Source organism: Neopsephotus bourkii, unplaced genomic scaffold (assembly GCF_033783945.1).
Source record: "Neopsephotus bourkii isolate Nb327-2 ecotype Australia unplaced genomic scaffold, CSIRO-AGI_Nbou_v1 NB_1634, whole genome shotgun sequence".
Taxonomy (NCBI): Eukaryota; Metazoa; Chordata; class Aves; order Psittaciformes; family Psittacidae; genus Neopsephotus; species Neopsephotus bourkii.
In genome coordinates this window covers 8,860,135-8,887,531 of record NW_026902109.1, presented here as the reverse complement: position 1 = coordinate 8,887,531, position 27,397 = coordinate 8,860,135, and the positions used below count along the sequence as shown (strand labels likewise).

At 37.5% G+C, this 27,397-nt stretch overlaps 1 protein-coding gene across 3 annotated transcripts in view; it reads left to right on the top strand.

Annotated features, from left to right (window-relative positions):
- GRID1 (glutamate ionotropic receptor delta type subunit 1) overlaps nucleotides 1–27,397 on the top strand; it is a 604,451-nt gene that overhangs the window by 554,641 nt on the left and 22,413 nt on the right. For all 3 annotated transcript variants that reach the window (XM_061373714.1, XM_061373713.1, XM_061373715.1), the window contains 2 exons: nucleotides 756–894; nucleotides 21,424–21,619. In XM_061373714.1, the coding sequence (XP_061229698.1) occupies nucleotides 756–894; nucleotides 21,424–21,619 (335 nt within the window). The remainder of the gene's footprint in view (nucleotides 1–755; nucleotides 895–21,423; nucleotides 21,620–27,397) is intronic.

Here is a 27,397-nt window from a genome sequence, read left to right as displayed (position 1 = left end):
TTATTAAATTTTTCTACATTTTTTCATTGTGATTGGAAGCTTATAAAGCTTCAGCTGAAAAATGCTTACTAGTGCTATGAAATTTGGTTCCTTGTCTTATAAAGGGACCCATCCTGGATGGGTTTACGTGCAGTAAGGTATAATCAGCACAAATATATGCTGAAGTGACTAGTACTAGCTGTATGGTAAGACCTAGTCTCCGACAATGTTCATGCATAAATGTGCTTGAAACCTGCTTGAAAGATATCCTCACACTTTTAAAAATATTGTATAGAGTAACAAGTAATGACACTAATGCTTCAGTCTTTGCAGATTTCAATACAGCACAGATAACACACAAGCCATTGGACAGCTTTGTGGTTTTTTTCCAAAGCTAAAATGGTCATTGGAAACAGATTACTATATTCTGAACATTGTAATGATTGAATTCCTGCATATTAATTGTGCTTCACCATTAAACTTACTTTATTTAGAACATTTTTCATGTCCTGTAGATTTGATCCTAAAAAATTCCCAAGGGAAATAATTTGAAAGATGGTTTTCCAGAACAGTATCCAGGGCAAGAGATTGGAGGAAATGTTTGTAAATTACCAGTCTTCATGGAAGCAGTATTTTTCTCACAGTGAAAGGGCAGTCTGGAGGAGAACCAGAAATGCAGAGAGGTAGCTCCAAAAAGTGTAACATAATAGGGCAGAGAGAGAGTGATTGTAAATGGAAGTTGCTGAGACACCCTCATTTTCTCTGTTTATTTGTAGGGGGAGAATCTACTGTCAATTCTGTAGCTATGCGCATTGTGATGGGAAGCTGGTGGCTCTTCACCCTTATCGTGTGCTCTTCCTACACAGCAAACTTAGCAGCATTTCTCACAGTATCAAGGATGGATAATCCCATAAGGTAAGAGCCTCTTCTTAACATGAAGCTGGAAACCTGGATTTCACAGAAAGGTATTATCCATTTCAGCACTCATTCTTGCAAAAAGCAGATAACTTTCTAATAAAATACTCTGCTTATTTGCAGTGGCTGTTTTTTTCTTCTTCCCTCACCTTCACCTTCACTTCAACAGCCCCCAGGCAGTTTTGACAGGTGCATAAAGGGGAACAATGGCACTTTAGCTGTGTATTTTTGCAGAAGAGAGGTCTTTCAGGTTTATACATATTTTGTTTAACAAGAGCTCGCACTGCTTCAGCTGTCTCTATTTCTTTGTTGAACATCAGAGGGAACTGCTACCTCTAGGGAACTATGTAAGATTTCACTTCCTCAATGTGTAATTTTATGTTCTCAATATTTTGATATATGCTGTAGTTTATACTATTATTTGCACATAAGGTAATACAGACAGTCTTTTAAAATATAAATGGCCAGGTTCAGTGGCATTATTTGCAGAAAAATCTTCTCAAGGAGGAAAAGATAACCAAACCTGACTCCAGGATAATAGATGTAATACAGCAGTTGTTTTATTAAATTTATATATAATTCTCTACAATTGTGTTGGCAATATTGTGATGATAAATTACAGCTTCTGTAACAAACACAATTTATCTTGCACCTTTGACTTCTTTCCCCTGCTGTTAGTTTGCTAATCCATACCCAATGAGAATATTTTCAACAAACCAAGCCTCTGAGCAGCTACAGAGAGCTGCTGGTTGATTGGTGGCAATTTGTTTATGTGTAATTTATTTTTCTTCAGCAAATTTAAAGGATAAAGTATGTTTTTATTTTTTCCTCTTAAAACATGGACAAAATTTCCACCTTCACTCTGACATGGAGTATTGGAAGGGCCATTGATCTGCAGTCAGTGCTGACAGGATTAGTGCCTGATATCTTGTATTTGCTCTGATGGCAGTGGAATGGTGAGGTGGCCAGAGGATGGGTAGTGCTACACAGGCTCTCCTGCAAGATGCTAAGCCAAGGATTTTAGGTCCTAGAGAGTGACACAGTTACTCCGTCAGTCTCTTTTGGGGTTGCAAAACTGAGACTGTAATGTTTGTGGTTGGCTCCTGAAACAGAGGAATTGGCGTGTAGGTGAGGCTGGCATTCAAGAAACTGCTTTTGCCTTCTCTTTGGTGTCTGCATGGAAGAACATAAATAAGTGTATTTCTCATAAACATGAATTTAACAGCATTTCCAGTGTTAAATTTGCCATTGTTTACTTGCAGGTAATATAATGCTTTGTAGGATATAAAGTTACAATAATAATAATAAAACCAGCCCAAAACCGTAACAAGCTTTGTTATAATTTTCTGTTAGTATTACCAAAATAAGTGGGGTTTAACAGTAATAGAAGTAGGAACTGCAAGTAATTTTTGGAAATTACGTGGGAAGCTAAATAGAATAAAACTACCACAGGGTATCTGTGAGATCTGGCTGTAATGGGAATAAGGTTTAAGTTCAATGAAGAATTTGCTCTTGAAATCCAAGACACAAGTAGCAATCCAGACAGCCTGAATAAATGATCTTCTAAAAAAATTCTGAAAGTTCTAGTTCCTTCATGTCTGAAGAACTTGTCTGTTTGGTCTACTGAGCACCTCCCAAAACTCAGCACAGTTCAGAGGAGGACAAAAATTGGGGTGAAATTCAGTGAGGAATCTGAGGGGGGAGAGAGAGGAAGAAGCTTAGTAGTGCCTTAGGGGAGAGGGTATGGACTAAAGAAATAGATGCTCCAGAAGCTCTGTTGAGCCTTAATTTCTAAGCTATGATGAAGATATTTTCATGTCCCTGCAATTTAGGAAGAATATCTTATTAAACATTGTGTCAGGTTTAGAACAAATATTTTTCCTGAGAAAGTAAATTACTGCTTTACAGGATGCATCATGGCCTGATGTCTTGGCTCCCAGTACTACTTAGCTTCTGCATTATACGATGCTGTCTATTTTTGCCTTTCTAAATCTGCCACTCAGCTTGCCCACATTATATCTTTCAGGGACACAGAAAAGAATACTTCTGTGAAATCCATTTTTCCCACCCAAAGAGGCACAATAAGCTATAGATAAAAATTTGTCCACCAGCCGAGAACTACCAAATACACCTGTGTATACTTCCATTGTTAAGAAACCAACCCCCCATCCTCTTAGTAAATGTGTGCTGTTATCTCTCCCTCCATAGAGAAGTTCTCTGGTGTTCTGCACTGCTGCTGCTAAATTGCCAGCAGGAGAGAAAATAGTATTATGTTGCCGCAGTAGCCGCAACATAGTTAAGATTTTGATTACAAGGCTGATTTTCTTCCCAAGCCCTCTCCAAAATGCCTGATAAAAGTTGTTTCAGCATCAAATTTGGCATGTGTGGTCTGTAACTAGCAGGGTAGGAATATCTTTGATTGAATAACTAGGTGTCAATCAACCCAGTCATCATTACCGCCACAATTTCACTGCAAAACAAGTGTGTCATAGAAATCATAAATGATATTTATTAGAAAGGGCTTGGTGAGAAATTCACTGAAGCAAAGTTGAACAGTTGGAAGGCAGATTTTTAGAATTAGTATGTCAGATGAAAGCCTGCTCATGAGGGAATAATTTTTTTCTTTTAATCTGGAATTGGAAAATCTCACAAGGCATTTCCACCCTGCCATGAATCTCAGGGACTGCCTATGGCTCACAGAAAGGTGAAATACCCAAAGCAGGAGGCATGGCAGGAAGCACTTTTGGTATGCTGCCTGTATTTCTGTATTTCCTAACAGAAGCTTCCTAAATTCCAAACGGGTTAGTAAGTGCTGTGCTGTCAAGGTGTTCAGATACTGTGTTAGAAATGTGCCTATCTTGGAAAGAACAAAAATCCTTCTCCCTGGATTTTTCCAAACCCCCAAGGGCTTCTTCACAACTGTAATAGTGTTGGGAGAAGTACTGGCTTTCTGGTCTGGCATGACTGCATGTGCTGCTTTGCTCCTCTCATGTCTTGTGTGCCCATCACTCGTTCCAGCGTGACAGAGCAGTGGGGAAGATCAGAACGTGGAGTTTGAGACCCACATCAAAAGCTCTGGCTCTTCAGGAGATCATGGAAAGCAGAAAATAGTGTGAACCTTCCTTGGCTGTCCTCCAGCCATTTTCCAGTTGCTAGTAGTTGGTACTTCTGAGAACCTTTGCTCTTTTAATACTGATGCTCTGAGCCATCTGCCTAAATTACCTTGTGATCTCCCCATCTTCTCTCTGCCTCAACCTTACAACAAGGGAATAAAGGCAATATAGTAGTTACCTCTGGATTTCTGCATTCATGGAGATTCACAGGCAGGGCAGTGAACTCTGAAGCAGATTTCTGAACTGCACAGGAGCAGAGGAATGAGATGTTACCCAGTTCCAGCAAAGAAGGCATTTTGTGAGAATGTGCTAGTGGCAGCCACTTGGGAGCTTAGGCTGGGAAGCCATGATTCATGTTTTAACTTTGTAAATGAGCAATTCTTAATTGTTGTGGGTTGCTTTTTCCTTTTATATTTCTTTTTTAATTTTTTTTTTGTTTGTGTGGGGTTCTTTTGGTGGTGTTTTTTTGTTTGTTTGTTTTTTGTTTGGTTTGATTTTTTTTAATAGAAACCCAAGTAATGTTTAGAGGCTGTGCTAATCCTTGACAGACTTGTTTAAACACAAATGATTTGCATTCGTTATTCCAATATTTGCCTTCAGAACTGTATACAGCTGAGAAGTCTTCTAATGGGTCAGTCTGCCAAGTAAGGACTGAATTATTACATTCAGGTTTGTTCTTTCTTTTGTTTTATTACATTTTCATACAGCCCTTGGATCTGCTGTCTGACCTTCCACTTGTAATTATGAGTTTAATTAGCAGTGACTTAACTTCCAGCTTCATTTCTTGTTAACAAGCGGACTACATGCAGTTCAGTAGCTGCACAGATATTTGGAAACTCAGGTTTTGCAGAGCTTGTCTGACAAAATATTAAGAATCTCAGGGGAAAAAAAAAAAGACATTAAAACAGTAGGCAATTTGCAAATTCAAGAGTTTAAAGATTTCATCAAATTGATCCTTAACATTTGCACATGCTGTGGATGTTCTGAAAGGCATCTGTATATATGTAGTCATGGACTGGATACAAATGCATGTCATATTTGCCTTTAAGTCCACATGTGTTGTTTCTTAAGGTGTTCCTTATTTGCATTTTAATCCTCAAGTTTCATGTGTTTTAGTGACAGCTGAAGATGTACTGCAGCTTAGATGCGGTGATAGTCTGTCACTTGGACAACTTGAGTGCAAATTCTTTTTCTTTCACATGCTTTGTTTGATCTTGGCAAGCTTAGCCTCCTTTCTGTCTCAGGTCCCTTCCTGTGTAACAGAGTAGCAATTGTTTCTGTATCTTATGTGGCATGTTGTCAGTTTAACTGCTTTAAACATGATAGCCAGAAATGACCATATTATAATAGCTCTGTAGGTATCAAAACAGATAGATCTTCCAGGTTGCATACAAACCAGAAGCAATCTAAATATATTTTAAAATAAAATGAGGAAAGTGTTCTGAAGGTGCCAGCTGGAGGGAAATGAACAAAGGTTTCATCTGCTGTAGCTAAGTGAATTTGATAGGGTTGGTAGCAAGAAACTCACAGGAATCCCTCTGTATTTGCAGTGGTTTTGCCTTGAAATTTCTCGTGTTTGAAAACAGCCTTTCTCTTGTTAATATCATGCGTGCCTTTCTAAATACGTCATTGGATTTTCTTATGTTTAATTTGTGCTGTTTTGCAGTGTCTGTGCAGCACCTCCGGCACGTTGGCAGGAGGCATGTATGAATGAACATGATAAAAAATAATTATCAGGATTATTATGTAAGGCCTGTGAGCAAAAGCTTCAGTCATTAAATAACCCAATTAAGTTCATCCATAAAAAATTAAGGCTAAAAAAGAGTGTAAGAAAGATCAAGTGAATGAGCAAGGACAAAAACTCAAGACTTTTTTTCTTTCCAGAGCATTCCCTGTTTAGACCACATTGAAGAAATTTCATAGGAAATATTCTGGAGCCTCTGCACCAAGGCAGCAGTGCTAAAGGGCAGAGCTTGGCTCAGGCACAGGACAAGACACTGTTGTTGCCAGTGCTAGAACCCCCATTGTCTATCTTTTCATTTCAGTTTCATTGATGGTGTTGCCCAGTGTGTGCTTCTGGGAAATCCAGAGCTTCAAAAAGTCTAGAGCCTTTTAAAATGCTTTCTGAATGTTGGCATATGCCTTTCAACCATGGCTTAAAATGAAACCTAATTACTCCTGTCTAATTGAGCAAGCAGGCAAGCAAATATTTCCTGAGGACATTTTTCTGGGAAAAAAATGAGAATACACAGCTGAAAATCAAGACTGCATTCCGTCTCTTCAGTTGCCATTATTAAAAATGTGTCATATATTAGAGATCAACGGCACACCAAAAGATCTGTAATTCCACACCCTCTTCAACTCTACTTTTATGACAACTATATTGTAGCATCTCTTCATTTGTTCTTGTTACTGAGAAGTTCTGTGACTTAAGTGCATTGAGGCATTAACATTCAGATGCACGAGCAGATTAGAGAAGAAAATTATTTGGATATGACGTTAGCAAAATCTACCATCTGTGCATGTAATAAAATGATTTTTTCATTATTTTTTCTTTTGCTTTGGAAGGGTAAAAATGCAGCAAGAGCCACAACACTCATGACAGCCCGTCAAAATGTACAAGGATTAGTTCAAAGCTGAGATTTGATACACAGTCTCTTCTCAACTCAGATTGAGTCACCTTTTAAGTCAGTTTTTCTCAAATTAATATACGTTTTTCACTGGCTGTCCATAGAGTAGTGTAGCTGTACAATTTCTGCATGCATTAAATATCATTGGCTCCTGAATTCAGCCTTCTTTGTTGTAGTATGTGGTTTCTTTTTATTACAAGGATAGTACCTATGGCTTATTTTGTTGTGTTTTATCTTTTGTGTGACTCCTAAGGGGTAAACAACACAAAATGTGGTAATAGATGATTTTTGCCCAATAGGGCGTTTGTATTTCTGTTGGTTTTCTCTAAAGAAGATGATTTTATAAATGTCTTCTATGAACAGATAATACAATATAACAGGATATTAAAAAAGGCAAAATAATTATTACTATAGCAATTCAAATAGAGATGGACTTAAAGCTTCAGACATTTTCACTCCTGCAAAAGCTTTAATATTTTTTTTCCACTGTATCAAGTAGATATTTATTTGACCTACAATGCGAAATTAACTAACTGCTTTTTGCGTGTTAACATACTATTCCATGTGTTTGCCTACTGGCTATCTTTGATATTCTTTTGGACAGACAGATACTGTTACGTGTCTTTATGGTAAATATCTTTGTATTTAAGTACTTTAACATAAAAATACTTAAGAATTTAAACAAAGACCCTCAAGGTGAGAAGCCAAGTAGAGCCTGAAAAAATATAAATATCTTCATGACACTTGGTAGTGAAAGAGCTGCCTGGGAAAAAAAAATACAACCTAAAGAAACCCCAAAACCAACCAACCAACCAGCCCCCTCCCCCCAAGAAAAAAAACAAAACAAAACAAAACAAAAAAACAACAAAAAGCCCAACCACCAAACACGTAAAAAAAAAAACCCTCAAAAACCTATAAAATTTATTTTGTTTTATACCATTTATCTGTGCTGGTCAGTCATTGGGGTAATAGGGGACCCTATTATAAAAGTCATGCAGGTTTTGCTGTTATGAGGTAATATAGTGCATAATTGCATTCACAGGACTACCAGTAATTAGCACTTTATTGCAGTAAGCTGATTCTTTTGAAACAATGAGATTAAGTTGAAAGTAAGTGTACCTACTTGTATAAGGGAAAGTTGTACTTATTTATTTACTTGCTATCAGCTCAGACAGGACATAAATGAGCTCTGATAATATGTTGCATATTTGGGGAAATGCTTCATTTACTCTTGTAAAATAAACTTTCTCATCTTGCACAGTTCCTCACCAACATCTCCACCTAAGTAGTGCTTCTGTCATTCACATACCATGGTTGTTCTGCACCAGAATTTCTCACCCACCTGGCAGCAAAAGTAATTTTCCCACCTTCTGTTCATTGCCATATATTCAATGCCAGCAGACTGACTGTGACTGTAAGGAACATGCACTGAACTGTTTATTTCTTTAGATTATTTTGGATGGAGGGAAGCGTTACAGTGCACAGTAATCTGGTTCATGCTGTACTGATGAAATCAGCCATAAATTAAGAAATCAGACTTTGTATGGGATAGCTGGGGTACAGGCATGTGTGTTTTCATCAGCTCTGTTGTGGGCAGAGGATTTCAGGAACTTCAGTTTAGGGATGACACTGCTTTGTGCAGTAACATCTTGGAGCATATAAGCTATATTCATTGGCATTGAGGAGGATTTATTTTTGATTCTTTGATTTTTTCTCCCATGAATTTCTAGTATGTAATTAGTCAAATGGATGCTCTACTGTTTTATAATCAGAACAAAATGCTTTTGGTTTTCGAGGTCCTGAAAGAGCTCTTGCTGACATTGTAACAGCTTTTTATAATTTATTCTTATAGTTCCTCATGTTAAGATAGTTTGCATTTGTGTCTTTGATATGGTTTCTTTCAGGAATTGCCAGCCCTTCTATAGTCCTGCATTCTTTAAGTCAATTTCCCAAGAGGCTTTCTCCTGCAGTTCCTGAAGTCTGTTGAGGTCTGGTCTTTTGAAATCCATTATTTTGAAGCTGTTACTCTTTTTTTCTTTCTTTCTTTTTTTTTTTTTTTTTTTTCTCTCTCTCTCTCAGGATAGTGAGCTCCATCATCTTGCAAACACTTTTAATCTGGTTGCTTTTCTCTTTGACATTTTCATGCAAATCTAAAATAGCCACTTTATAAATGTCTCCATGATAGAAGATCATTCTTTTTCACAATTAAACTCTTTAACACCTTAAATGATATATAGGATGGTATTTCACCTTGTGAAATAAAAGTTGTTCCAATACATTCTCAAATGTTTATAGACCATCTATGCCATGAGGTGGAAAACTCTAAGCTTGCCAGTTAAAGAAAAGGCTTTAAAAATGGATTCTTCTCAAAAAGAGATTTAGAAACTATTCCTGATGATGTACAAAACCCACCCACCCACCCACCCAACCAGTCAAGCAAACAAACAAACAAAAAAAAAAAACCAAAAAGAAAACAACAAACAAGAACAGCAAAACACACTTTAGATGCAGGTTATTGGTGTTTAGAGGGGAAAAAGAGCTGAAGACTGTGATGCTACTGTTTATTACCATAAGTGCTTTCCTGTTATTTCTTAGTTCTTGCACAAGGTTTTCTAGAGGGAAAGAAAAATTTTCTGGAAATATTACTGTATTGCTAAGGGATGATTACATGTGTTCTTTCCACTTCCTGGGCTGCTCTGCCTTACCGAGCAATGTTCTCTTCTGCACACATGCCCCCATATAACATGATACAGTTTCCAGAGTCATCTGGAGATGAGGGAGAGAATGGTGTTGCCTTGGACAAGTTATTTTGATATAGCTGCCAAATTTCCATTAGAAGAAATGTAATCACATGCACTAAAGTTGTTTGCCTTCTAAACTATTAAAACCAGCCTAGGAGTATAAGCCACTGATTTAATTGATTTATGAATAGTCATATCTATCTTAAAAAAGAATAGAAAAACATCAGTCAGAATAATGACTGTGTTTCTTTCATATGGCAGTAATACAATTTCCAAGCTCGTATTTCAAGGTATGTAATTAGGCTACCCAATAAACTAATTAATCACAACATAAAAAACAGCTAGTTGTTTTTTTATGCAGTGCTGTCGATGTTCCTAGCATGAGGTTCATTTTTTCAAGCAAGAAAAATGTTCAGGGTGAGGAGATAGAGGCAAAAGGGTAAGGTCTCTTTTTCTGTTTACTTCAGAATGAAATGGGGAAGTACACCCAATGCTTTGCAGTTTTGGTCCTCTGAGAAACAGGCAAATGGGCCTCCAGACTTTAAAATAAGGATATGTAATGCATGCACTTTAGACATCAGGGATAACTGATGAATGCTGTATGGGCTTTCAGTATTAATGAAGAGCCCTATGTTTTGATTTCCCAGGAGTACCCAGCACATGTTCTAGCAATCAAGATGCCTCTTCAGAGTTCTTCTGTTTTCTTCTCTTTTTAATGTCAACATTGATAGCTTCTGCTTTACTCTCTGCTGTAAGGGAAGTGTGTGAAGCTCTTTTCCAGCATCATTTTTACCTCTGACATATCTGAGCCACGTGAATTCATCCAGCCCTTCCACCCTGGCTATGGGACTGCTGACACTAGTTCAGGCAGCAGCCCAGAGCTTTCTGCACCGAGATCTCTTTTCTTGCAGGATGCAACAGCTCCTGATAAATCAAAACTTTATAAGGAGCTGAGTAGGACCTTATCCCACACGTGGATTTCATGGACTTTAATGGAACTCCTCACAGTATAATGATATCATAACAGTCATTGTATAAAGTACCACTCACCCTGAGTAAGGACTTTATAAGCCAGAACCAAGATAAGCCAAGCTTATCTGTCCCCACTCTAATTAAAAAGCTACTCTTTGTCATCTGAGAGAAAAACAGAACGGCAGTGGTATCAGTGCTTACAGCACTAGTTGAGAAGGAGAAAAGCAATTTCTTCCCTCTTGATATTAATCATTAATCATCATTAGGGTTTTTAGCTTTCGAATGTGTATGGTAAAAGACATCAGCATATCAAACAACTTAAAGTGCATCTGCATAAATAATAGAGGTAGTTTGTTATTTTCATTATATGTAAAATTGTGTATCACTCGCCAGATGTGTTTGATTCTGACAATATGATTTTCATGCCAACTTTATGATATGTTTGATTTAGGTGAAGTGACTAAAACCTGCTGTTGGGACTGAGTTGCTGTTAAACACCAGCTGCAGTTTTTATTTTAATTAATAATTTAAGGAGTAGAATACCTTGCTTTAATTAATGTGTTAACCCTTCAAGCTACTGCAAGAAAGGTCGGATGGCAAAGTGTTTTAAATGTTGAATCGAGTACAGAATATGGAGCCAGGCTAACCTGGATTTTTTAGCAAGACTGATTATTGCAGGATGAGCAGCAATTGCTCATAGCAATTACCCCTTTCCAGGCTTTTAACTGAATCTGCAAGCATCTTACAGATGTGCTGTTGTGCTAAAGCTTTCCTTGATTCGTTCTGAGAATCTGTCCAGTCATGTAGTAGTTTAAGTGTGGATCCCAGCATACAAATTAAAGCTCCAGCTTTTGACAGCCTGGGCCTGCATCTTAAAAAAAAAAAACCCAACCCTTTAATGTGACCACTCTAAATGTCTGTTTTTCAGTCTACTACTTTCCATTCTTAAATTGCAAACATGGTGGCCAAACTAGTACAGGAAAGACATTTACCTGTCGGAGAGGGTCCAGAGGAGTGCCTTAAAAATGATCAGAGGGATAGAACACCTCTCCTGTGAGGGAAGGCTGAGAAAGTCCACGTTGTGCAGCCTGGAGAGAAGACTCTGGGGAGACCTTATTGCAGCCTTTCAGTACTTAAAAGGAGCCTGTAAGAAAAATGGGGAGAGACTTTTTAGCAGGTCCTGTTGTGATAGGATGAGGGGTGATGTTCTTAAACTAAAAGAGGGGAGATTTAAGCTGGATGTGATGAAAAAATTCTTTACAATGAGGGTGATAAAATCCTGTCACAGGTTGCCTAGAGAGGTGGTGGATGCACCATCCCTGGAGACATTCCAGGCCAGGCTGGATGTTGTTCTGAGCAACCTGATCTAGCCCAGGATGTTCCTGCTCATTGTATGGGAGTTGGACTAGATGACCTTAGAGGGTCCCTTCTGGCCCAAACTATTCTGTGTTTCTTTGAATATCTCAAGGGTATGAATTTGTTAGAAATACAGAAAAAGAGGGTGGTGAAGAGAGGTCTTGTAAATGCCCCTTGTAAATATAAAGGAAGCCTTCTGATTTCTCTCCTTCAATTAAACATCAGATAAATTCATATGTGATCATAAATGCCCAGCTATTTGAGAAACTTCAGCCAGAGATCACAAAGTGTCGACGCGGGAGTCATGGACAACGCAGAGATGATCAATGTGATCAGCGAATGCCAATTTATTACAAAGCTTTAACTGCTTATATACCATTTCTTACAGGCACTTACAGTGATTTGGCATATTATGATTGGATACATGTCTTGAAGACCCTTAGCGACCAACACACAATTGGTTAAGCACAGGTGTGAGAACTTGACCTCGAAAGCTTGCCAACAGTCCACAGTTCTCATAACCCAGTGAATTACAGCTTTTTCTTATCTTGCTTGCTTAAGCTTCCTCGGGCCTCTCACGGCCTTGCTGTATCTTTCAGGATTATTCAGAGTTTATGTACCAATTATCCATTCTCCCATGAAAACACTGTCTCCACAACAAAGTATGGGTTGCCAGTGAATCCAGCTTTGAAACGCAAATCCCTAGAAATTACGTTCCATTGCTGCCTCTACTAATGGAGATATTTGTTATGCTACTGTTTGCTTTTGAAGATATTTTCAAGCAAAGTAATCGTATCTTCTACTGTAAGGACCATCATGGTTTCTTTACCATATGATAACAATGCAGAAAATCTGGGACATCCAGAAAGAAAAAATTCCAAATAAGTGACCAAACCCCCCCCCTAGTTAATGGAAAAATAAGCAATCTAAGTGACTTCTGCTTTTATTGCCTAGAGTATGTTTGGAGAACAGGAGGGTTAGAAGTATAGTTAGAAACGCTGGACTAGCAATCAGGAGATGTTTAGCTTATTTCTAGCTGTTTAACAGATTTCTTTACGTGCAGTGCTGGACCAGAGCCAGTGTCAGCTCTAGGCAAAATGAACTTCTACAATCCAGCAACAAGTCAAGTCATACTCGTGCAGATCATAGCAGATGATTGTAGCTGCCAAGGTGGTCCTGAGGGCATCATTTAGAAATAGCAATGCATAGAAATAACCAGAGGTCTAATTTAGTTTAGGGAAGAACCTGTTTTACTGATGATGATGAGAATCCACTTTGATTTTTGGATCCAAATTTGAGTCTCACAGCCAGAAAATATGCAGTCTTTTTTCTGAAAATGGGCATGTTTCCTAAATAAACCACTGGAAGACATTAAGATGTTCTGTGAGCAATAAGACACAGCCTAGTTGTATGGATTTTTGTCCTACATTCCCTACACTTTGACTTTAGCAAAAATGCTGCAGATTATTCTCAGATCAGTAAAGCAAAAGCACGATTTCAAGTGATGGCAATAGAACATATTTCTACTGCATCTTAGGCTCTTAGAAAGTACACAAAGCCTAAGAATGTTTTGCCAATACAAAGTGAGTAGCTAGTAATTAATTATTGTTAAAATCGTAAACATGACAGTGTATCATTTATGAATAGCTTGACAGTCTTTGCATTTCAGTGGGTATACATACTGATTGTTCCCTTCCTTTAAAACTTATGTAGTAGCTCTACAGGAACAGAGTCCCAGTGAAAACAATCTACAGTATAATCACTGCAGTATCAGAAGTTTAGAAGACAGTTAAGTTTTCTTATCTTTCCCTTTACATGTAGGAACTGAGGCTAGTGGAATCTGTTTCAAAGAATTGAAATAATTGTGGAAGCTGTAAAAGTTCTGTGCTTCTAGTATTTTGTGCATATATTACTTGGCTATTTTGTTTTGCCTTTTTCTTATTGTTTATACGTTTGTCTCCTATCCTGGAAACCCTTGAGCATATGCTTTTGTGTGCGTGAATAGCCTCACTGATCTCAGCAGTTCTGGTCTACCTGTTAGGTACGTTAGGTACTCTGAGAGGAAATTTCTTTGAGGCAGCAGGAGAGAGAAGGTCCTGATCTTATGCTGGAAGAGTGACAGAACTGTTGCCATGACATGTGACACAGGAGACATGTAGCAAATTCCCTGTTCCTGTGGCAGAAATAAAGCTGGTTTTAGCGGTAAATCCATAACTGAATGTTATATTTTGCTTTTGGTTGCACCTAATATGAGGCAGTGAGTCTCAATCCAGACAGTCTCATACATGCCACCACACTGGCAGCACTGACCATTATCATCCTGAAAACAGGTTCTGTGGTGCCATTACCTGCTGAGGAGTTCCATCACTAACTAAAGTATGTGGTTGACATGGCAACGTGTTCTGTGACACATACCAATTGATTGGTTTCTCCACTGCAGGGAAGTCCCTTCGTCTTTGAAATCACGGGTAACATCTGTTCCCACTCCACTGATGATGACAAGCACATACATAGCCCTGACTGTCTGCACCGTTTGTCTCCTTCCATGATTTGGAAATGTTTAGTCCTGCTGTGAGGTCTGATTCAGTGTAGTTTTAATCTGTTGATGCTTATGCGTTCCCTCATAGAAACTCCGATGAGGCTTTTTCTGTTAAGGCTTTTGTTCAGAGTAAAGTGGATGCTATGTTTCATGGACAGCCGATGAAAAAAGTTTTATATAAACTATAGAATGATATATTTGCTGGTGAAGGACTTGATCCTGCAAAATGTATACTAAGCATGCAAGGACTGCTGCCAATTTCTACTGGCCTACCCCTACCAGTAAAGATTTTGTTTAGTGAATTTGCTGAAGAAACCTGTTGCTCTGCACAGCACTGCACAGAATTAAGAGCATTTAAAGTTACTTGATTTGCAGTGAAATAGAACAGTGCAGAATTTGATCATATGACTACAGAGAAGTTGGCAATTTAGCAATTGATTTAGGAGCTCAGCTTGGTTATTCATAATTTCGAAGAAAGCCAGAGATGCACATATTAAAACCATGGACTTAATGCTTCTCAAGTCTAAGGTTATTAGATGTGCAGATAAACTTGCTTTCCTTTTAGTATTCTCTGTATTAAGGCTATTGTCATTCCAACAGTACTTTGAACTTGGCCTCACTAAAAGTAATCTTTAAATTGGACCATCTTTTAGTTTATGTATCTTACATCCAGTTTAACACACACTAGTAATATTCCTATATGGACCTGGAACAAATGTTGGAACTTCATAGAATCTGCCATAATATTTACTGCCTTTTTAATGGGTATTTACTTTATATGCTCACAGGTGCTAAAGATAAATCAATTCTAGTGCTATCTCATTATTCAGCTAGTATATTGCTCTTTCCAGTATAACTGAAGGCTTATTACATGTTTGTTGCATTAATGTTTAGGGGCACTGCTATTGCTTTTCCTGCTTTTAAATGAACTTGTGCTTTCATAGTTTGGGTTCAGTAAGACAGTGAAACTTTTCATGTAAGCCTCTGAATCAATGAGACTATCATCCCCTAGTGGCAATTTATATCCATAACAGGTAGATTTATGTTGTGGTTTTCTTTCCCCCCCCCCCGACCCTGGTCTTCAACCAGTTAAACTATTCAACTTGGGTAGACTAGTTCTAGAGAATGTCTTTCCATGACAGTTTGGACTCAGTTTCAGATGTCTTAAGACATGATCTATCCATTCATAAATTTTACTTAACATGGAGATCCAAAGCCCAAAGATTGTTCATCTGTGAATAACAGAGTAAGGCTGAAATCCTTTGCCTTGCCGCTTTAAAAGTGGATATTGAAAATAAACAGGACCCAGGTCAGGACTCAGGTTCTGAATGGAAGGATCTTCCACTCATGTATAAATTATCCATACCACCACATTACCACCCACAACCTTAATTCAGCTTTGCAGACTGCTTTCTTGCTTGAGGACATGTACAAATGAAAAGCTGATCCTGCAGTTTGCTTGGTTTACAAGTCCATCTCTCAGTGGGTGAACTGATGTTGTCACCAACACTAAATGTTATTTTCTTATTCATTCTCATTGTCTTGGCAAATACACCCATGGAGGAAGTTATTCTGAGCATTTTTATGTCTTCAAATGTGGAATGTTTTTCTGCAAATCACAGTAGGCAGAATTCTGTTTAGCTCTTTCAACTCATTATTTTCCATGGGTGATAATTTTATCAAACAAATATCTTTTTGGAAGGGATTTTATATTCCAGGTCTCAGCTTGTAGATATTTCTTGGGCTTATACTGGTGGCATAAGGTGTTCAATCAATTCAGATACTTTAATTTTTACTTAGAAGTTTAGTGGGTTTAGTTTTTTCCCAATGTGCAAAGCACGCATTTCACTCTCATATGTCCTGTTGAGGATACACTTACAGTTAATAACTGCCCTTATATTTAATTCTGTAGATGTCACTGGGGAAAAAAAGAAAGAAAAAAGAAAAAAGAAAAAAGTTTAAAAGAAAATAAAGTAGTTTCAAGGTATTTAAAATTTCTAAATTTAGGATTTGTACCATACATTTTATGTATGCATTTCTAAGCCTTCATTTAGGCAGAGAAGCTTAAAAAGTCTCACCATCTCTGGGACATTTTATCTTGACAGCAGCCATCACCTAAAATATTATGCTGCATTGAGCAAAAATATCAGGGCGCTGGCTTCCTTAGGTAAAAGAACATAGCTTTCTGTGCCAAATATGAAAAAGGCATTACATTTATTTTACTGCCTCTATATGACTTACAGATTAATATTAAGAAAATTTTTAATTAATTTCATTAAAAGGAATTATTTATATCTGTTTGACAAAACACGTACTGCTGTGAAGGAAGAGGTTACTCGGAAGTGTACTCACAACACAGAAGAATGAGGGTGAAGCGCTGGTCACTATTTCTTTGTCTAATCTTAGCTTTACTAATGCTAATGGTATATGTGCAGATGAACGAACAGTAGCCAAGCATGAAAAATCTTGCATATTTTTTAAATAATAGTGTGGATTCAGAAACAGTGAGATATTATTTTTCCATAAGCACTAGCAGACTAGAAAAATCCCCAGCTTTATAGTGTCAGAACACAGGCAGTTGTGAAGGTTAAGGAGAAACTACCTCTAAATCAAGGAGCTGTCAGGATTTTCCCATTATGTTTTTTCCAGGGCTGAAGCCAAGATTAAGTACTACGTTTATTACTGTGGTGTAAAAGACTGTTGCTGGATGGTCATGGTGCCAGCCGACTGGCCTGTTTACATAGTAGATTTTAAACACAAGTCCAGATGTGCAGCTTGCTACAGACTTTTTAAAAAATGAACAGTAAGGATGAAGAAAATCTCAATAAGCAAGTTGGGTTTTCCTTGATCCTTTAAGAACTTTTAATTTAAAAGGAATAAAGCTACTATGAAAAAAAATAAAATTCACATTTTTTTTAATTTAGAAATGACAGGAGCCTGTTTACTTTTATTTTTTTAAATACTTTGATCATGTCTGATGATCCTGATGATTTAAGATGGGTTAATTGATCAGCAGTTACCTCAAAGCACATAGTAACAGGTTTAGTCTGTCACTTAGATGAGATTTGTTCATATTATCCATTCAGAAAGTCTTGGGTTTATAGCAGTTCCAGAGTAACATAACCCTATAGTGGCAGCATATTTTTAGTTTATATGTCTACAGCTACATGAGTGTTCTACTGGAAGAAAACATCTCCAGAAAGTGCAACTTAATCAGTGTAGTTATTCTAGCAACTCTTTCTAGTGGTCTAATGATAAATGCCAGCACAGCTATTGCCTGACTGTTTATTCTGCAGCATATGGTTTATGTCAATATGTTTCAAAAAAAAAATAAAACAAGCAGAGTCCAGTTTTCAGTTGACTCTAGAGGATGTAATTGCAACTCCATTGGAAATTATGTGTCAATTGTTGCATTTATCTAGCAGGCAGAACTACACATGTTAAATATTTTGGCTGGTAATGCAGTTTTAAAAGACATTCTTTTTGTTTAGATTGACCACAGATACATTTACTTAAATGAATGCGTTTACATGTACTTGTCTATTATAGCAATCACACGCTGGATGTATTTATCTATAAATTGAAGTTCGCTTCCTGTGAGGAACATCAGCTTTTTTGCTTTACTTGCTTTATCTTTAATCACACTTACAGAAAGTCCTTAATGGGTTGTGAGATCCTATAATTGAGGTGGTAAGGTTAATGGGGCATCTTGTTATGCTACACAATTTTGTTGCAAATTATTCTATATATTAATGCATGAAACCTGTGCTATAGTAAAGTGAGGAAATAATTTGACTGACTAAAGAAGGTGGATCCAGCTAATGGCTGGTTGCAAAACTAAAGCTTAAGAACCCTGAGAGCAGCTGCTTTTAGAGAATGACATGATTATAAAATACAACCAGTATCTGAAATGTAGCAGTGAATGATTTTGTCTCGTTGTGGCTTATTGGAGTTAAAATAACAGTGTTTAAAAACTGCACATGTGCTTATCTTAATTCACCCTGTAAAAGCCAGGAGATACTAATCTCCATTTGGTATCTTTTATATATGTGACTGTACCTGCCCTGTCCAGATCTTCTCGCCTCTCTATCTGTGGAGATACTGAGCAATGCCACCACTTTCAGTACAGAAATACACGGAGACATCTTTATACAGAGTAAGAACTGTCGTCTAGACCATTCCCTGTCAGAATAATTTCTGAAATAGGTTTTTGGCTAAGTGGTCCATTTAGTAAAGGCATAAGGTTATTTTCTCACTGAAACAGTCACCATCCGTCTGAACTTCTGCTGCAGGAACTGTTCACAAGCTTGGTTACTTACTGTGCCCCTCACTTGGTTGCTTACTGTGTCCCTCCTTTGGCAACCATCTGTCTCTCTCATAGGATATTTCTAATGTTAGTGCAGTATGGAGAATTTCCTGTGTCTGTGGCTATTCTTACAGTACATCAAGTAAGGTACTGTGAGAAAGGCACACGTAATCCTTACGACTTGCAATACTCCACATTATCTCTTCCAAGGAAATTCTCCCAGCAAAGGTGCAGTAGTTGCCTTATCACACTGAGGCAAAGGTTGTGCTTCCCTCCCTGCAGTCAGTACTGATTGTCTGTTTATTGCAAAGCATTTGATATAAAGCCTGTATTTACTCACTGTGCCCCGTGATGCTCAGTGAATTGAAGAAACTGTGCTTTTCTGTGCTCAAAAAGCAACATGTACTGTGCTTTTGTACAGTACTGATTGTCGATAAAATGTAATTTAGCTAAACCAAAAATACTGTCAATAAAGAACAATTTAACTAAAAGAAAAGGCATATTTCTGACAAAAAAATCTTCCACAGCAGCAGAAGCAGTAGAACTGATCCAGAAAATACTGACATTATTAAAAATGCAGGTTTAATTACTTGTTTTTAATATCCAAACTCTCATGTTCAGACATTCAAACAGTATAGCAGCATGAGCAGTAGGCATTTGTAAAGTTGTTATCAGCTGAAAGATCTGTTAAAAAACAGCTAAAAGGTTTCTGCTTCTACCAAACATGCACTCCTACACACACCAAGATCCGTATGCCAAACCTGGTGTGAAAAAGGTTGCCACAGAAACCCTCCTGTATATACTGAGTATCTTTCTGCATCATTTGTACACAGAATAGACAGAAATGTGTCTTTAACAGGCAGATTGTCCATTCCCAGTATGTAAGCAATTCCATGGGATATGATGAAACTTATTTTAAAAAATAAAAACAGAGCTAAATGCAGCATGTAATCATTTTTGATTGAGACTAGAGGAAAAATGGTCCTGTTCAATGAAGCGTACAGGAAACATTTAGGAGAACAGAATTTAACTTTCAAGATTGTCAAACAACAAGAGAAATAAAACTGTCACAAATTCTTTCATTTTTCGTTAGAATTTTGAATTTCCAGCAACCTTCAGGGTGTTCATTCTGTACTTTACCAAAGTGCTATGTACACAGCTAAAGAAATCAGAAGGTTTGGGGCTTGATGTAACTCCCAGAGTTAGTCCAAATCCACAAATGTGCAATGTACATAGAGAAAAACTGTTCACACAGTCTTACTTAAAGCTGCTTAACAGCTTAAAATGATAAAAAGTCCTTAACACAATTTAAGACCTTAAACCACTTAAACAGTTCAAAGCAGCTTGTGAGTTTGAAGAGTTCTGGCTGGGGTGGGAAAGGCATCCCTGCTGAGCTGCAGCCCTGGGGACAGAGCTGGCCATACAGGGGCCCTTTTGGAGCCAGACTTGGGAGGCCTGGATGTGACATGGCAGAGAAGAGGGAAGAGTTTTCTACATATTTTTATATAGTGTTGTGTATATGCCCGGACTGCTTTCCTTTAAATAGTGTTGGAGGAGCTTTTATGTGGGTGTGAGGTGTAATCAGTGGCATCCTTGTGGTGAAACAGAGAAGAGAGTGTACTGTTTGTTGTATGGAAAACAATTTCAGCTCATGGGCCAAGTGAAGGCTCCTCAGTAGCATTGTGAAGAAATCTTCTGCAAGAGCTGCAAGGCAAAATGTTTTGCTTTTGTGGTTCCAGGAGTTGTAGGCAGGTGGGAGGTGGCATGAGTTGGCCTTTCAGATGTTCTGAGGATTCATTTTTTTTTTTTCTAAAAGATTTTTTTGGAGATAAAGAAGTGGGGGGAGTAGTGAGCGTTGCTTCAGTTTGACTGATCTCAAACAGTGTTAGTCTGTTGGTCATATCAGAAGCATGTTGCATTATTATGTGAAGTTATACATTAAAAAATGCAAAATAAACCAGTTTGGTTTATTTTGAGACTGAGATCTAGTTTGGTCCCTGCATGTGGTGGTCAGTGGTTGAATGTGTGTTTGTGTGTGTCCATGCTCAGATTAAAAAAATGGTGGCACTGCACAGAAGTGATACTTGAGGACTTAGGAAGGAGGCAGAGAATGGGAATGAATGTACAAAGGTGGATGCTGTTTTTGATGCCATTGATTCCACCTTAAATGTTTTGAAACTTAGCCTGGTTTTCATTGATGCAGGCAGTGATTTACACCTTTCTGTGCAGAAAAGGCTGTAAACCAGGAGTGAATTACATTCTGTACAGTTTGAAAATAAATGGTGCATTCACAGCCAATCAGGTTGAGGCCCATTTACACTTCCAGAGTGGTATGATGAGTAAATGAAAGTTAGGCCTGTATATGAATCAAAAATGCCTGTTTTACCAGAGGTTGTGAAAAGAGAGAGAGAGGGGGAGAGAGAGAGAGAGAGAAAGAGAGAGAGTCAGTGGAATTTGTAAGCCAGACTTTTATTTGTTTGTTTGAAACAGCTGTATTGATTTGGAGATTTCTAGAGATGCTGATGGGGCTGGAAGTTTATATTTATTAACTGATGGTTTCCTGTGCTCAAGTAAATCTTTGTTTTGCACTATGTTACTGTGAAAACTTAGCATTGTAACATTTAACATGAATGTTATCTGTCTAAAAAAAGTCTTTACTAGGGTGAAAAAGAGCTCGGGCATAGTTAAATTAATACAGTATCAATACATTTACATTACTCCTTTGCTTTCTTTTATTATGAGAAAAGAGATATGCAAATGTTACTCAGTGAGGGTAAGTGCTTTTTGGCTAATGACATTGTAATCGTTTCTTGAATGAAATCTTGGTAATGTACTACATAATACTAATACCTCAATATCGCTTGAATTTCAGAACATTTCAGGATCTGTCCAAACAAATGGATATATCTTATGGTACAGTCAGGGATTCAGCAGTGTACGAATACTTTAAAGCAAAAGGGACCAACCCGTTGGAGCAGGATAACACATTTGCTGAACTGTGGAGGACTATCAGTAAGAATAATGGAGCAGATAATTGTGTATCGAACCCTTCTGAAGGCATCAGAAAGGTAAAAGTGGATCACTGGGGGGTTCATTTAATTTTTGTGCTGTATTAATGTTGTTTGCATACAGTTAATAATGTTCAGTCACAGGAAAGCAACTGTATAGTCATTAAAACCAGAAAAAAAATGCCTATATAAAGTTCCTTCTAGTAACCCAATGGCAGGTTAGAATCATATTTTGGGGTCATGGTTTTGAATGTAAGTACTTTAGTTCTACCTAAATCTTCAGTATGTAGGTCCTTCTTTAGATCTGGCCACAAGGTTTCTCAGTTTCTTGAGAGCTCTGATAATATCATTTTGAATGTCATCCTTTACATTATCCAGGTACCGACTCCTGTCCTTTGCTCATTTCAGTGGGTTTTGTTTTTCTGAGGTGATGCATTGAGCTTACTGGAAACATGAGCAAGAATCAAGGAATTCACTGAACACAGAATTATTTCTCCTAGAACAGAATGTTAATGCAACATTTTCTTTGTTTATTCTAAACTTTAAAAAATGAACTCACATGTTGCTCTGCTTTCACATGCTTTTCACCATGTTTTTATTTCTCTTAGATATGACCACACACTTATTCTGTAAGCCTCCTGTCATGTATTACAGCTAGATTTGCCTAAGCCAGAAATGTAACTGTAGATTGGCAGGCTTTTCAGAATACTAATTATATTGTCTGTATGGGACTGGCAGCTCCATCCTATCTATGTGATAACTTTTCATATTAAGTTTGATTTCAGTATTGTAGGATGATTTTTATATAAGTTGATCGGCTCATTCAATTAACGTCAACAATAACCAAATTTACTTCAGTCCCAAAACTGACCAAGGCTGCTGTTTGATTAGACACCTGCATAAATTTGGTTTAATGTTTCATAATATTGTCAGCTAAACTGTTGTGTAGTTTAAATGTTGCTCTTCCTAGCTCACTCAGATCTTTGAACAGACAAGTTTTTCATGTCAAGCATTACAGCTAGAACCTGTTTTTTCTAAAGGAGAATTGATGATGGCCAAGGAAATGAGACTTCCCACCCAGAAACACGTACTGCTGCACGAAAAAGAAGTAAATGTGCCTTAAAAATGTATTTTATAAGAAATCTAAAATCTCTCTAGCATGAAAAGATCCCTAAACCATTTTTCTGAATGAGGACTTAGCCTGACACAATGCAAAAAAAAAAAAAAACAAAAAAAAAACCAAAAAAAGAAACCCAAACCAACCAACCAACCAAAAAAAAAAAAAAAACCCTCCTTCTTCTTTCCATTTTCTTCAGACAGCATCACAGCTCAGCTGCAGTTACAAAGAGAACAATTCCGCTTTAATGTAAAACAGGAGAGTGCTGCTTATTTCTGGTACAGGCAGGTATTTCAGATATTTGTCTCTATTCCATTTACCTCTCTCCATTTTCTGGAGATTTTCTTGCTCCCTTTGACTGCCTAAAAACAAAAGGATAATAATGGAACAAAGTCCTGAAAGCTTTTGTGGCATTTGGTTGCCATGGCAGAGGTCTCCAGACACAACACAGTCCCTGTAGCCACAATGACTATCTCCCATTGTCAAGGCACAGCTTCTGCAACACTGGAAGAGCTATGGAAAGGGCATTAATGTAGTGCAAAGTCACATAAGTGACAGAAGGATGTTTCAGAGCTGAAGGGGCAAGTTGTTTTTGTCATACACTCACAGCAGTTGAAAGTGGTCATTAAAGATGGAAAACATTATGCTATTCATAAACATCTCTGCATAGCATAGGAGGAGGTTACCAGACAAATCACTGCTCTATACAAAATGCTATTTTGCCACTTGAGTTTTCTGGTACTATAAAAGATGAGGATTGACTAATGCTGTCATATAGAAAGTTTCTTTCTGGGTCAAGCTACAGACAGGATCCCAAAGAATCATGCAGTAGGTAGCTCCTGCCATCTTATCCCAGGTGGACATTGGTACTGGAAGTGCACACATTTCTAAGCCATTTGTAAATCTCAGCAAACTCCTTGCATAATACCCACTGGCCATCAGTTCTTCAGGACAATTATTAATTACTACAACATATGTAATAACCTGTGACTTTTTTTGCCATTTTTTGCTTTGAAAGAATGAAGTAATATGACCCTTATGTAATCCTATATATATATATATATATATCCTATATATACACATATTGGAGAATTAAACTGTTACTGCTGTATTTTTTAAAGGCTTTGCTTTGGTGGAGACAGTTCTTCTGTCCAATCAATTTGGTGCCAAAATTTCTCTGAATCCTTTTCTTCCTCTGTTATCACTTTTGATGAAAAGTGATCAAAATCAAGTACAGTGCAAAATGTGAATATATCATTGATTTAGGCAACAACACAGTAAGAGTTTATTCCTTCCCTTTTTTGCTTCCTTCAAAAGATTCTGTCCCTTACTGAACTCTAAACCTTAAATCAGAGTATTTCTTATTGAAGAGTCACCTCTGTTCATTTTTATCTTGAAAGTAAGAGTAATTTTAAAAGTTCAATTAATAAGATTTATTAAAACTATATTTTCCAGTAATTTATTGTGCACAGCAAATTTTATATTGTGAATTATGGTTGCTCATCCATATGTTTTCAGGAGTCTTCAAAAATTTCCCCATTTCTTGATCCTTTTGGAGTAAAAGCAAATGCATCCTTAAACCTGAATATATTACATCCTTCAGTGGCTCCTTAGTTATATTAATTTTAAAATCCTTTGAACAGGATTAAATGACATGTTTTTGATTTTATTAGAACTCTGTTGCTTCTCTTAAAACACTTCTTTATAGATAGTAAATGTTATCCAAGCAGTTTTTTAACTTCTCCACTAATCCCAATTTAAAGGTTGCTTTTTGATATTTCTGTAGTACCAGCTATATATTGGGATCAGTTGCAGTGACACTCTGTGTGTGTGCTTGCAGCCCAGAAAGCCAACCGTATCCTGGGCTGCATCAAAAGGAGTGTGACCAGCAGGTCAAAGGAGGTGATCCTGCCCCTTTATTCTGCTCTTGTGAGACGTCACTTGGAGTACTGTGTGCAGTTCTGGTGTCCTCAACATAAAAAGGACATGGAACTGTTGGAACAAGTCCAGAGGAGGGGCATAAGGATGATCAGGGGACTGAAGTACCTCCCATATGAAGATAGGCTGAGAAAGTTGGGGCTGTTCAGCCTGGAGAAGAGAAGGCTGCGTGGAGACCTCATAGCAGCCTTCCAGTATCTGAAGGGGGCCTATAGGGATGCTGTGGAGGGACTCTTCATTAGGGACTGTAGTGATAGGACAAGGGGTAATGGGTTAAAACTTAAACAGGGGAAGTTTAGATTGGATATAAGGAGGAAATTCTTTCCTGTAAGGGTGGTGAGGCACTGGAATATGTTGCCCAGCGAGGTTGTGAATGCTCCATCCCTGGCAGTGTTCAAGGCCAGGTTGGATGAGGTCTTGGGTGACGTTTTAGTGTGAGGTGTCCATGCCCATGGCAGGGGGGTTGAAACTTGATGATCTTAAGGTCCTTTCCAACCCTAACTGTTCTATGATTCTATGACTGTAAATTAATCATGAATGTTGTATTATGCTGGCACTTTAGTGTGGTAGCTTCTTCATAAGTTTTAGATAAATCACACATCATTGATCAATTTGAAATTCATCCCTTTTTCAAGTTATTATTTCTTACCATGCTTTCTTTGAAAAAATCCACCATTTTACCATCAGTGAGTCAGGACCCTTTGAACAATATCCTTCCATCTCCCCCCCTGTTGAAGAGTGACAATATGAGGTTCCTTACAGCTAAGTATTACTGTTCTTTTTGCGCTCCTTATTATATCTAGGAAGCAATTTTCCCATGCCTTTTATTTTCTATTTATGATTGTGAAGAAGAAATATATTTCATATAAGTTTTGCCTATGGGGTTCTTTTATTCTTAAATCTGCTTTCTTAAACCTCTTCAACCATTGATAAATCTAGTGACTTTGGTGTAAATCACCATAGTAGTTCCACCTGGGTGGAATAAATGAGCTTTGCTTTGTCTGAATTTCAATTAAAGAGATTTTTTGAAAGTTTAACCATGCTATTTTTGTTTTGTTCTGCAGTATGCCTGCATCCTGAGAGTCCCAGTAAGGCCTTAGCAAAAGAACCAAACATGAAAGCCAATTAAAAGTCTAAAGTATAAAGTTTAGCTTATTATTGTGTTTTATTTTGTTCTTTGTTCAAGCTATCTTACCTATTCTCAGCTATTTGCCACATTCCCTTTTACCATCTTTCTCTCTATATTATCTTTGCAATGATGCCTGATCACTAGAAAATTTTGTGGGCCCTAAAAACATACAGTGCAGGCTTTAGTTGCCTGTCCTGTGAGTGCAAAAGCCTCAGGGTATGGATTTTTGCTGTTTTGTGATTAGGACTCGGTTTCATGGGTAGGTACATCTTTGTCATATGCAACTAGGTAGCCTTGAGACAGTTGCTGCTTATACGCCCCATGGGTCATTACCACGTTTCATGGATTCCTACTGTGAACATCCCTCAGGCTTGGAAGCTAAGGGGCATGCACATATGCACGCATGCATTCTTTCACGTGACAAAAATGAATAATTTAAACTACCTTTTAAAAGTTTTGGGTTGATTTTTGGTTGAAAGTGTCAATTTGATTTTATTTGGCTTTTGCTGCTTGCCTACTGAAGCTACAGAGAATGTAACGCTATCTCAAACACACATGTATGTGTGTGGGTTCTGTGTCTTGTACATATGTTTTTCTAAGTTTGACACATTTTCTTTAAATTGAACAGACAATACTGCTTAGCCTTCACAACAGGTATTAACAGGGATATCAAGGATGCTGAATTTATACAGCAAATAAACACTTGGTCATAAGGAAGCCTTCCATGCAATGAACACACTAATAGTACAAGGTCTTCACTCTCCAGAGAAGAAAACTAGTGAAAAAAGTTTTGGAAGAGTCAAATCTTCTCTTAGGAAAAAGGGGTATTTCAACATTCTGGTTTCTGCATTCAAAGAGGGGAAATCATTTTACACCCACTATTTCTGGGAGTTGAGAAGCATGCATAACTAAGAGTTCAAAACTCAGATTCCTGTTTATGCTAAAATGATCAGGCTGTCAGGGAAATAATGCTCTACAGATGTGATTGCACTGGATAGAATTATTTATGTCACAAAAAATATGAAATTGATATGAAGAGACCTGACTGACTTTGCTTATTGACCACTTACAGTTGTAGGATGTAATTTAGGACAGTAACACTGCAAATGCAAGAGAAGTAGACCTTTTCAAAAGATCTGATGTCCAACATTGAAAGTGTACACAGCTCTTCTATATAAACTACAGAATGCTGATGCTTGAAAAGTAAAATCAGTAATGTGACCTGAAACCAGAACATCTAGACATTGACTTATAATTGAAATTGAGTATTTGAGGAAGAGTGTGTTCCTCAAATATTACTAAGAAAAAAATGAGGAATATATGAGATGGGTTTTTCTTTTCTAAATTGTAAATTTGAAAAGATCACTTACAGAGCAATTCTAAAACAACCAAAAGATACAGCTGTGTAAAAGAAACAAACAAGCAAAGAGAAAAATGCAAGACATACTTTAGCACAGTGATTTAGGCCAAATTTTTTTCTGGGTTTTCTCTTTCTGTACACCCATCAGGCAAGTTTTAGCTCTCTAATAACAGGGATTTTATATAAATTCTGTGTACAGTATCACGTGCTGTTGTCTTTGCCTCAATTAGTACATATTTTTAATGCACTTGGACAGTTTTCTATTGTAGGTAGCAAAAGCCTATGTACTATTTA